Source organism: Dipodomys merriami, unplaced genomic scaffold (assembly GCF_024711535.1).
Source record: "Dipodomys merriami isolate MVZ:Mamm:240054 unplaced genomic scaffold, mDipMer1.0.p SCAF_143, whole genome shotgun sequence".
In the NCBI taxonomy this organism is placed as follows: Eukaryota; Metazoa; Chordata; class Mammalia; order Rodentia; family Heteromyidae; genus Dipodomys; species Dipodomys merriami.
Window position 1 is genome coordinate 3,205,807 of NW_027202749.1, and position 12,101 is coordinate 3,217,907.

Below are 12,101 nucleotides of genomic sequence, written 5' to 3' on the forward strand. Positions count from 1 at the left end.
CTCGGCCCCGGCTCGCTCGGCGCAGCGCAGCGCAGCGCCGCGCGCGTCCCCTCGCCGCCGCCGCCCGCCCGCCCGCCGCAGCCGAGGCGCACGGCACCGGGGCCACCGCCGCCGCCCGCCGCCGCCGGCGCACGGACGCAGCGCGCACCGATCGGCCGGAATGCGCGCCCGGGCCCCGGCCCGCCCGCACCCGCGGCCGCCGCCCGCACGCCGCGCGCTCGCCTGACCGCGGCGCCCGCCTCCCGCGGCCGCCCCCGACCGTCCCCGCCGCCCCTCCCCGCTGCCCGGCGGCGATGCCCGCTCCCCGGGGCCCCGGCGGCCCGCGCCCCTGCTAGGCTGCGGCGGCATGGCCCGCGCGCCCGGCGCGACCTCTGCGGATTGCTTCGCTGTGCGGCGGCCGGGCATGCCCGGGGCACCGGGCACGGCCTTCAATGGGCGAGGACACGGACGCGCGGAAAATTAACCACAGCTTCCTGCGGGACCACAGCTATGTGACTGAAGGTAACGTAGTGCTGCCCGAGGCCCGCTCCGGCCGGCCGCGGCGCGGGGATGCCGTCGCACCGAGTGCCCTCCGAAGGTTTGGACCGCGCGCTGTGTGTCGTGTCCCCCCGCCCCGCCCCGCCCCGCCGCACCCCGACCCGGGCCCGGGCCCCCGCGGCCCGCCCGCCCTCCCTCCCCCGCGCCGCCCCCCTCCGCGCCGCCCTCCTCCGCGCCGCCCGCCGGGCGACTCCCGGTCTCCGAGGCCCGGCCTGCGGCACAGATCCCCGGGACCGCGACGCTTCACTGGCCGGGCCTTCGCCATGTCTGCCCTGCCCGGGGCCCGCAGAATCTTCTAGGCTGCTCAGTCTGTGGAGACGCACAGGGACGCCCCCCCACCCGGGGAAGGGTCCCTGCGCGCGCAGGCGGGGGTTGGGGCGCCGGGCCTTCGGGGTGTCCCCCCCCCCGAAGGGGCGCACGCCGCCCCCTCCCCGGGCCCGCCAGCCCGGCCCCCACCGGGCGGTGGCGAGGGGTCCGAGCCCCGCGGAACGCAGCAACTTCCGGGGCGCGGGACGGGGGCGCTCGGGGCTGGGGGCGGCCCCGAGGTGAGGGCGGACCTGACCCCGCGGGGCGCCCGGCCTCTGCCGGAAATGAGGCCGAGGGCGGCCGGCCGCCGGCCTGCGGGTGCCCGCGGCGTGCGCCCCCCGCGCGGGGAGAACCGCTGAGTCACGGCCGCCGGCCGCGGGGCCCCGGCCCGGCTTCGGGAGGCCCCGGGGCTTTGTCACCGTGGGGCCGAGGCAGGGTCTCCAGCCCCGGGCCCGCCAGGCCTCGGCGGCTGCGGGGGTCGGGGGTGGGGGGACCCGGCTTCCTGCCCGGCCTGGCGGGCTCTGGGGGCTTCCTGGAGGAAGCCTCCTTTTCCTCACCCCTACATCGGGCTCCATGCTTGTCCTCGGGCTGTTGTGTAATAAGCCTAAGAAGCCGAGCGCGCACTCTTTCTGCTCCCACTTTCCTCAGTTTCCCTTCTTCATTCAGCACCTGCTGATGTTGACTGACCATCTGCGCAGCTAGGCCTTGTGTGAGCCCCGGGACTGGACATAGATCCCCTGCCTTTGGGCAGGCAAGAAATCTGTATGTGTGTTTTTCTCTTTTCACCTGCCTCAGTTTCCCTCATGTGTATAATGGATGTACATAAGACCACCCTGCGTGGTGTCCTTGGAACTGTGAGCTGTTAAAGGTTGTGAGCACCTACTATGTGCCTTACAGAGCATCTGCTCTGTGTGTATGTGTGTGTGGTATGGGGGGAAGCCACCCTCCAAGTCTCCCATAGTGCCTACTGTGTGCTGCGGTCACATGCACGGTCCCACATAGCCTTTTTCCAACTTTGTCCACAGCTTGTCCTTTCCAGTCCTGCCCATGGCTCAGTGGGGGTGGGGTGCCCTCAGGAAGGGCAGGGTCTGGAGAAGGAGGGAGGGCCAGCTGGTACTTTTAGGATGGAAGGAGGATTGCAGTCTCCTCTAAACGACTGGCAGCCAGCCCAGTGGGGAGTGCTCAGACTTGCCCGGGCTCAGACTCGTGCTCAAATTCTATTCTCACTTCCTACCCGCTGTGTGACCTGAGATGTGATGGAGCCTTTCTGAACTTCATTTTCTCCCTTTAAAGGCAGAAATAGTAATGACGGTGAGATGGCCAGAGATGGTCCTGATATAGAAAGCGGCAGCATAGCATTTAGCTTATTGTTGGCGTTTACTAAAGGGCCCCGTTCTGTTCTGCCTTGTAGCTGGCGGAGCTCCATGAAAGATGAGTAGCGGATGCTTAGGCTCCGTTTGAGAAAGACTCAGGGATTCGAGTCCCATCTGCCTGATGTTTGGGTCCACCTAGCTGTTCTGTTCCACTTCCTGCCCTTCGTACACCATTTGCTTCCTGGTCTCGGGGCTCTGTCTTTCCCCTTGAACCTCTTGCCTGTCTGGTGTCACCATGTTTGGCAGTGGAGTTCATGAGTCTGGTACAATGCTAAATATCTTGAGAAAAGTTTGTTAGTTATTTACACATGGGTATGGATGAGAGCAATGGATTTGTGTGCGTGTCTGTGTGTGTGCCTACTCATAGCTGAGATCAGTTGATTTGATTTGGTTGCCATGACTGTTGGGCACAAAGAACTTGGGGTGCAGGGACAACCAGTGACATAGAAGCTCCTAGAACAATGGGGACCCTAAGCCTTAGAGAAAGGGGACCCAGGGTTGGGAGCTGCTGGGAAGGCTGTCGGATGTCTCCAGAGGATCCTCCTGGCGTTGCTCCCCTGTGCTGCAGGCCCAGGACTTCGCTTTAGAGCGGGTTAAGCGATGTTAGGTGTGGCTGGGCCGACAAAGCCCATCTACCGTTTTCTATGTATGTCCTGCTGGGTGCTGACCCACGGCAGGGAGAGGCCGCTCTCCTGCAGGCTCTCGGTCTGGGGGACCTGGCAGAGGTTGCAGAGGCATGTTGCGGAGTGGCCCCGTCTCTGTGAGAGCACCCAGGCACAGCGTCCCCTCCCTGAGGCAGCTCAGCCACGGCTTCTCGGCCACGCCTGCTTCTCTCGTCTGGCTAGGGCTCCCAGGCACCCCTGGGTCCCTATCGACCTTGCGCGTGCGTGCGTGCGTGTGTGCGTGTGTGTGTGTGTGTGTGTGTGTGTGTGTGTGTGTGTGTGCTGTGACTCTAATGTGGGCTGGAGAGGGGCTGTTGTGAGGGAGGGGGCTTGCATGTGGTGGACACCTGACCTTTGGAATGGTGTCATCACCGATCTCCCCAACACCCAAGCTCCCCTCCCCCAGTGCCGCACACCTGTGGCTCCCAGGAAGATGCCTGGGTGTGTGAATGTGAACGGCCAGATCCATCCCAGGGTGGGTGTCCCTGGCAGCAGCTGCTTCCAGAGTGGAAGGGGAAGTCAGTTCTGGAGGTGGAGTGGAAAGCCAAGAAAGCTGCAGGAAGTGGGTCTCTTTCTTGGGATAAGAACATGGAATCCAAAAGCCGGGCGTCAGTGGCTTGCTTCTCAGGAGACCTGAGGATGGCGGTTCAAAGCCAGCCTGGGGGGCTGGGAAGGTGGCTCAGCAGTACAGTGCTTGCCTTGCATGCATGAGGCCCTGGGTTCGATTCCTTAGTACCACATAAGCAGAAAAAGCTGGAAGTGGCACTATGGCTCAAGTGGTAGAGCACTAGCCTTGAGCTGAAGAGCTCAGGGACAGCGTCCAGCCCCATGACCAATAAAAAACAAAATAACAACAAAGCCAGCCTGGGCAGGGAAATCTGTGAGACTCTTATCACCAATAAACCACCAAAACCTGGAAGTGGCTATGGCTCAAGTGGTAGAGCGCTCGCCTTGAGCTGAAGAGCTGAGGGACAGCGCCCAGGCCCAGAGTTCAAGCCCCACAACTGACAAAAAAAAAAAAAAAAAGGAATCTTTGTGGTTGTTGGCAGCCATCTTGGTACCACGAGGAAGCAAATCCTCAGATGCTGTTGTTGGCAGCCAGGTAGAGAGTGAGGGAGAACTGAAGGCCATGGAGGCCGCCTGTCCTGCTGTCTGCTCCAGTCTGGGTTTCTGGTTTCAAGAGCCGGCATGCCTCCTTGGCGCACACACACCCCGGCCTTGTCGGGGACCCAGGGGGCGGGCTCCACTGCACCGCTCAAGCTAGGGAGAACCAGGAGGGCGGTCAGCTTCCTGCTGTCAGAACCCTCTCTCTTTTCTCTTATTTCACTCAAGTCAGAGTTGCTGACCTCTGGGTTCTCCGCCCTGGTCCTGTGGAGGTGGCAAAGGAGAGATCCCCCTCCCCCCAAGACCTGGGTTCCGGTGCTTTCTCTGCTGTTGGCCTGGGCTCCCCATGGGATGCCGTGGGAAGTCCCCATCAGCGGGAACGAGGGCTGTGAGCTGCTAGCTCTTCAGTCCACGCGGTCCTTTGTAAGTGTCATTCAGGGTGTGTCTGCTTCCTAGTGACGCAGGCTAGACTAGCCCTCAGAACACACCTCGTGTGCCCACCTCCTGCCCCCACCCCCGACCCTTACAGAGAAACTGAGGCTGGATGGGAGGAGGAATGGTAGAGACTTACAGCCCAGAGGGAGAGAGGGACCCTGCCAGCCTTCGCTGCAGGACCGCAGGGCTCTGTGTGCCCTTTGCCAGTGCCCTGACCATCCTTTCCTTGAGCTTCTTGGGCAGGGAGGGAGGCCGGGCGGAGGCCGGGCCTGCCGGGCGCCCTTCCTCAGACCCCACACCTCTGGGCTTCAGGCCGGCTGTGTCAGTCCCTTGTGCTGGGTCATCATGGGCTCCATGAGCCAAGGCTGTGGGGTCACTGCAGTTTACACAGGTCAAGGTTGTTGCCGCTGCCCCATTCCTGTCCCCACCCACAGGTAACTGGCATCGCTCGCTTTTAATCAGCCCGACCCGAAGCCCGTGGCAGTCACGCAGGGCTGCTCATGTTCCGTGTCTGGAGGTGAGGAATCAGGTTCTAATAAAACATTTCCACATTGTCTCCTGGCTATTTTTACTTGCTATGGCTTTTTTTTTTTTTGTCCTTAAAGCTTCAAGAGCTTTAAGGGACATTTGGTAAGAGGTGTTGTAGGCCTTGGAAAGTGGCAGCCTGGCTGGGGACCTGCTGGGGCTTTGCAGGGGGCGGCAGGAGGCGAGAGGGAAAGGGAGGTAGCTGCTCGTTGCTCATCCCGGCCGCACAGATCGACCCTGCTGGCAGTTTGCGATTTTTCCTTCCAGTCTTTTTGTAATGCCCATGTCTGTGTTTAATAAAAGCTGTCATCTCTTTACATAAGCAACGTCAAAGCTGCTTTTCTGACTCAGGATGTCACCATGGCACCTTGCACTGGGCACCCTGGGCTGTCTGATAGACGCCCACACTCTGGACTTGTGCTTGGGTTCAAGCTCTGATATTGCCCTCTTGAGATTGTGTGTGTGTGTGTGTGTGTGTGTGTGTGTGTGTGTGTGTGTGTGTGTGCGCGTGCACGCGCTCACGTGCGTGCATGTACATGTGCGCACTAGTACTGGGGTACTGGGGCTTGAACTTATTGGCCTTGTTGCTCATTCTTGGCTTTTTTGCTCTCACTCCTGAGTCTAGATCTCGTGTTCAAAGCAATGGCACACTTCTGTCTCAAGGCATCTAAGCCTTACTGAGTCCACTCACCTAGACCGGACATGAGGAGACAGGTCGGGGAGGCGCCTTGCCCACAATTCCTCTTCTTCTCCATCCTTCGGCCTTCCCCACCCCTCTCCAGGAGGCAGACAGTGGGTAGATGTGTGTGTGCATGCATATGCAGAAGTGAATGAGTTCTGAGTAATAACTGAGTCACTTTCCTGCACCCTTGCAGCTGCTCTGCTAAGAGTGGAGTGCATGCGTGAAGTACCGATTGCATCTCAGTGAGCCGCTCACCGCTGCATTTAAAATTGGAACTGCACAAAGAATGAGCCATGAAAATCACACGCCGAATGCTGCACCCTTTGGCTTCCTCGGTATTCAGGCTGACTTTAGAGTAGCAGCCAAATGCAGCGTGGCGGCGATGGAAGACATGAGAACATTCTGTGTTTTAGACCTCAGAGTGGCATTTCGCCCTGCTCTGTATGCGTTCACATTGCTTTCCTGTGTGGTACAAGGATAGAATTCTGGGAGTTGGAATCCTTGGCCCCTCCCTCTCCCTCTTGGTGTCTGTGATTGGTAGAAACTGTCTTCCATTGGGCATGTTTCCCCCCCCCCCCCATTGGGTGAGGTCAGAGCATTAACTGTTCTTGTCCACCCACTGGGACTAGGGGCCGTGGTCCCTGGGCTGTTCTGCCTGGCAGGGAGGGGATCTGGGATCTACTTTTAGAGATCAGACTTCATACTGTCCTCTCCGCAAAGGCAGGGTTGGGGTGGGGGTGCCTGGTTTATTTTCCTGTGTTTCCCATTTTGGATTCACATGTCCTCAAAGGGAGGAGGTTACCTAGTGGCCTCTGTCCTGTCCTTATAACCATCGTTGTACCCCTCTCCTTAGGTTTGGAATGGTATTCTTAAAGAGAGCCTTGCATGCACAATTTTAGGTGAAAACCATACACATTCTTATTATTATTTTGATCGGTCATGGGGCTTGAACTCTGGGCTTGGGTGCTGTCCTGCGCTCTTCAGCTCAAGGTGAGCACTCTACCCCTTGAGCCACAGCACCACTTCTGGTTTTTCTAGTGGTTTATTGGAGATAAGAGTCTCATGGGCTTTCCTGCCCAGGCTGGCTTTGAACCGTGATTCTCAGATCTCAGCCTTCTGAGTAGCTAGGATGACAGGCGTGAGTGCCCAGCACTTTTATTCTTGACACGTACTGCCAAGCCATTCTCCAGAAAATTCCTCCGCTTTAGCCACATGCTGACAGCATGAGGTGGTCTGATTTATTTGACCTTTGCTAATGTCATAGAGGAGATTTTTTTTAAATCCCTGTCCGAATAGCAATGAGGTTGAGTGCTCTTCTCATTTGTTTAGTTGAGGATTGCAGCCCCACCCTTGATGCCCAGAGTTGAAGATCGAGGTCGTGACCTTCTCTCGGTCACTCGACAACACTTCCGGACTGTCCACTATGTGTGAGACCTAGAGGAGGCCCTGGCCACCGCGGCTGGGGGAACGAGAGCTGAACGAGAAAGGAGAAAATGTCTCTGCGGCCTGGAAGTCCCCCGGCATCCAGAGGACAGAGCAGGACATCTGGAGAGGGACACCCCTGAGTGGCCAGCACGGCAGGAGGAGCAGGGGAGGCGAGGAGGCACCGGCCAGGGACAGTTGGAGGAAGAAGGAGCGAGCGGGGCAGGGAGGAGCCTCAGATCCGCAGTGTACACTGGGCAGCTGCCAGGGCCCGCGGTGCTTGGGACGCGCTCCCCTGGGATCCTTCCCAAGGCCTCGGAGGGTGTCAGGGCCAGCCACACTCACCCAGCCCCCTGCCCTCTTCAGAGGACACCCTCATCACAGGGTGGACACAGCAGCGAGAGTTCTTCTGGAAACAAGGATCTCGAAATGTGGCGCTTCAGGAACCCCCTGAGCCGGAGCTTGGGGTCCATGCGGATGCAGTGGGTAGAGCAGCCACAGCCTGGACAGCGACAGACCCCCTCCCTGGCGGCATCTGAGCCCCGCTTGGGAGCTCCCCAGGGCGGGACACACCTGGCGGCCACAGTGCCACCCAGGACCCCTCTACAGTGGGTTGTTGTCTTCCAGGGCCCGGCTGAATGGCCCATTGAGGCAGAACAAAGGCTCCCACAAGTCCTGCTGCGTAGCGTGTGCTGCCCCAAGCGGAGATGGGATCGCTGACCAACCCCAGCCCCCGTGGGTGGGCCTGGCTCCCTGGCCGCCTGTCCTTCCACATCTGCTCCTGTCTGAGACCCCGGGCTCTGGAGGCCGGGCCCTGGCCTGGGTGCCCAGCATGTGCCTTTGCAGCGCCTGCCGCCTCTGAGCTGCGTTCCCATGGGCAGACAAAGCGATGGGACCTCCAGGCTCTCCACCATGATTCAGTGAGATAGTGTGCGCACGACACAGAAGTGGAATGAAGGGGAGCTACTTTACCATTCACTTTCGGATTTCTTTAAGCAATTCCAAAAAAGCTTTCATGGAAACCTTTTAAATATGTAGACAAAAGTATGTTGAATTGCTTCGAGTCCAGCCCGTCCTTCCTTCAACTGCTATAACATTTTGCTGTACTGCTGGGTGCTGGTGGCTCACGCCTGTCATCCTAGCTACTCAGGAGGCTGAGATCTGAGGATCGAGGTTCAAAGCCAGCCCAGGCAGGAGTCTGTGAGACTCTTATCTCCAATAAACCACTAGAAAACTGGAAGTGGCATTGTAGCTCAAGTGGTAGAGCACTCACCTTGAGCTGAAGAGCTGAGGAACAGCGCCCAAGCCCAGAGTTCAAGCCCCACGACCGACAAAAAAGAAAATAAAAGAAAAAGAAACAAAAAGCAAAAGGTCTGAGGGCTCAAGTGGTGGAGTGCCTGCTTAGCAAAGGTGAGGCCTGGAGTTCAACCCTCAGTACAGAAAACAAAATTGGGTGTAAGTGGGATGTGGAAGAAATGGGAGCTGTTGGAAATAGAGAAGCTGCCCTCCAGACACTCAGAGATAGGCAAGGAGCTGTGTGGAGTGGGCCAGCCCTTGACTGGGAGCGGGGGGCTCTGGGTGAGGGGTGGGGGAGAGGCAGCTAGATCTGCTGTGCCGCGTTGGACATGGAGGATGAAGTCTCGGACCCTGGTCTGAACTTACAAAGACAAGTCTCCCTGCTCCGGCCGGGGCTGTCCCCGCTTCAGAAGGATCGCGGCAGGCAGAGGCCAGCGCCAACCGCCCCACCCTGACCAGGCCCCTTCCACAGAGGGAGAAAGCACCCCGCCTCTCATGTGTCCCTCGGTTGCTTTTTCAACGCCAGGCTCCTAGCTAGACAGCCACCCAGAGCCCGCTGCGGTTCCCCGGCGTGTGTAATGGTCCGTGAGGGTGTGTAATACCTTGTCCCAGGACAGCTGTACATTTCCACGCTGATTGGCGAGAGCGCTGGGCGGCCTCACCTGCCTGTGGCAGAGCAGGAAGCCAGCTGGGAGGCCGCGGGGACACCTCTGGAGGGAGGGGTGTCGTTGACGGCCCCTGGCAGCCCCCGGGTCACGGGAGGGACTCTTCCTCCTCCCTGTGTCCCCTGGACAGACCCCGGCCAGCCTGCGGGCTTGGGGACCATCTGTGTGCCGAGTGGACCCGGCTGAACCTCTGCGGCAGCTTCTTCGGCAGCCCTTGAAGTGAGAGGTGGTAAAAACACCTGTGAATATTCTACAGCCCCGCGGAGAGGCAAGGCTCTTATGGAAGCTGTAAAAATAAATTCCATCAGTGCGCGTCCAGAGCATCGCCCTCAGGAGTGAGGTGAGCTGAGCCGGGCTGGGCTGAGCTGAGCCGAGCGGGGCCGGGCCTAGCCGAGCCGGGCCGAGCGGAGCCTAGCCGAGCCGGGCCGAGCGGAGCCGGGCCGGGCCGAGCCGAGCCGGGCCGAGCGGAGCCGAGCCGGGCCGAGCGGGCGGGGCTGAGCTGATCTGATCTGAGCTGAGCTGAGCTGACCGTGTTCAGGTGCTCCTCCCGAGGAGGCACATTCATTCTTCCACGTTACTTCCATAGAGAAACACTTGAAAATGCGGAAAGTACCACAGAGTGGATCCGTATCCTTGGTTTTGCAACCATGGAACCGTCATTCCCACGTTGTGTGTGTCCGTCTAACCCCCCCACAGACCACGTTGCTTGTGTCTGTCTAAACCCCCCCTCCCAGATTCTAATGTAGTGTGTTTTGTGTGTGTGTGTGTGTGTGTGTTTTGTTTTTTGCTCTTGTTTGTTTTTGTTTTTGGTTGGACATCAGGCTTGAACTCTGGGCTTGGGCACTATCCCTGAGCAATTTTTGTTCAAGGATTACAGGTGTGAGCATCAAGCGCTGGCTGTAATGTAATTTTATCTTTTTTTTTTTTTTAGAGCACAAAACAAACTGGAAACATTCCCCACTATGATCATGCACCCATATCATGCACTGCGTAATATTCCTTCATGTATAGAGCTAATGATCCATTCAAGAGCCACACTTGGATTCAATCATCCAATTGGTGTTATCTGTGGTGGATATGGGCTGAGTAGAGGGCTGTGGGAAGGGGGAATAGGGTGCAGCCCTCCGCCATGGAACTTCTGGAGCCAGGGAGACAAACACGTGGCCATAATCCAGTGTGATAAGGGAATAATACAGCGGGCAGCCTGGGAGCAGGTGGTCAGAGAAGCTCAGGCTGGGGCAGGCGCTGAACAGCACTTGGTGCTAGTGGGAGGTTTGGGGCAGGGGAGCGTGAAGGGGGGAGCAGGGCAGAGGCGGTCCAGGCAGGAGGGACGTTGAATGGCACAGGTGTGAGAACCGGCTGGCGTGTCAGGGCTGCTGGGGTATTTGTTCACGGGTCTTGGATCCCTGGGCAGGCGTGCGGTGGAACTTTCCCAGGCTGGAAAGGAAGAGGCCATGGAGGATGACCAGAGGTCTGGAGAGTTCCTAGTGGGAAGGAGAGAGATGCAGAAGGGGTTGGGACTTTCGAGTGGAGAGAGGGTGGAGAGAAGAGCAGGGGTGGAGAGGGACTGCGGGGCGGCCGGAGCCCCTGGTGTGGGAGCAGAGGGGCCTGGTTTATTAAATATGAGGGCATGAGGCTGGGAGAGTGGAGGGTGCAGAAGCTTTTCCCCTACTGTAGGACCCCAGCTGTCCCCAATTCTTGGTGTTTTAAGATATATGAGCATCCTTGTGATTGTCCATTTGCCCGCCTTTGCTCGGGTGTGGCTCTCTAGCAGGACTTGGTTGAAAGGCTGAGTTTTTTCTGGGTCTCATGGTTGTTAGGTGGGTGTTCTATTGCTGGGACATGCCTCAGCCTTTTTTGCATTAATTATGTTTGAGATTGTCTCAGTTCCTGCCCAGGTGTGTCCCTGGACCTTGATCCTCCTATTTTTTCTTCCTTCTCACAGCAGCTGGCATGGCAGGCGTGTATGCACCACCACACCCCGCTTCTTTCTGTTGAGATGGAGTGTGGGCTTGTCCTGGCCCGGAAACTTGATTCTCATGACCTCAGCTTCTCAAGTAGCCAGAATTACAGGTGTGAGCCACTGATTCGAAGCTAAGGGTTGGAGTGTTTTAGTTTTCTTTTTAAGGGGTAGAATAAAAGTTTAAATATCACGTTGTCTGCTAAGCTAAAGTTTAAATAGGCCAAAGTTTTGGGGCATTTTTTTTTTCTTTTATACAACCCTAAGTCCTTGTGTCTGATGCAGTCTGGAGTCCACTGTTGATTACGGCCAGCGCACCAGCCTCAATCTCTCCTGCTGTGGAAGTCCCAGCGTGTAGGGGCTGGCGGCTGGCCGGCTCTGGGTGCGAGTGTGGCTGGGTGGGGCACAGGCCGGGTTGGGAGGGAGGAGTGCTCATGAGCACTCTGTGCAGGCTTCACCTGGTACACAGGTGATCCTGATACACAGGTGAAGGTGGTTGTGGGTGATTGTAAAGTGGAGATGAGGCAGGATGCCACCACTTGCTGTGGAAGAACGGGCCAGATCTCAGCAGAACTTTGTGCTTCCTCTGGGAGGTGCAAGGGTGCAGGTACGCCCTCCCCGCTCTGGGATGCCCAGGGGTGCGGCTGACCCTCAGGTCAGGGAAACAGAGCCTCAGGGAGTCCCACGGCCCCGTCACTCTGAGAACTGCTGTGATCCGGAAGGAAGGACTGAACGCCAAAGCTCCGGGCTCCGCCAGTGCGGCAGGCCGCACACTCTCCCCTGTGTGGGCCGGGGTTGGGCAGGACGTGGGTGGGTCTGGTCTGCGCCACAGGGGCCCTGAGGAGCCTGGCTTTGATGCTTGCTGGCCGGTCCCTCATTGGGGGGGGGGAGGAGACGAGATGGTCTGGCCCACACCTCATGCCTGCTGGGGGCACCCCCGTCCTCCTCAGGACATTTGGACCTGCTAGACGGCAACTGGACTTCCCATGATGACCATCTGCCTCTCATGTGCCATCACCATCTTTTTGGAAATCTCATTTTCTTGTTTCTGTTAATGTGTAGAGAGGCCACCATTCTGTAAGTCAGGCGATGAGTACGTTTCTTGGTTCGGATGGTCTCACCCTTCCTTTGCAC

At 58.5% G+C, this 12,101-nt stretch overlaps 1 protein-coding gene across 2 annotated transcripts in view; it reads left to right on the forward strand.

The window, feature by feature from the left end:
* The first annotated feature begins 241 nt into the window (after positions 1–241).
* Positions 242–12,101, forward strand: part of LOC138826550 (serine/threonine-protein phosphatase 2A 55 kDa regulatory subunit B gamma isoform) — a 56,271-nt gene continuing 44,411 nt past the window's right edge. Inside the window, exon 1 of one of the 2 annotated variants that reach the window (XM_070021812.1) lies at positions 242–501. In XM_070021812.1, coding sequence (XP_069877913.1) covers positions 432–501 — 70 coding nt within the window. In that variant the 5' untranslated portion in view covers positions 242–431. The other variant, XM_070021813.1, reaches the window with a different exon arrangement.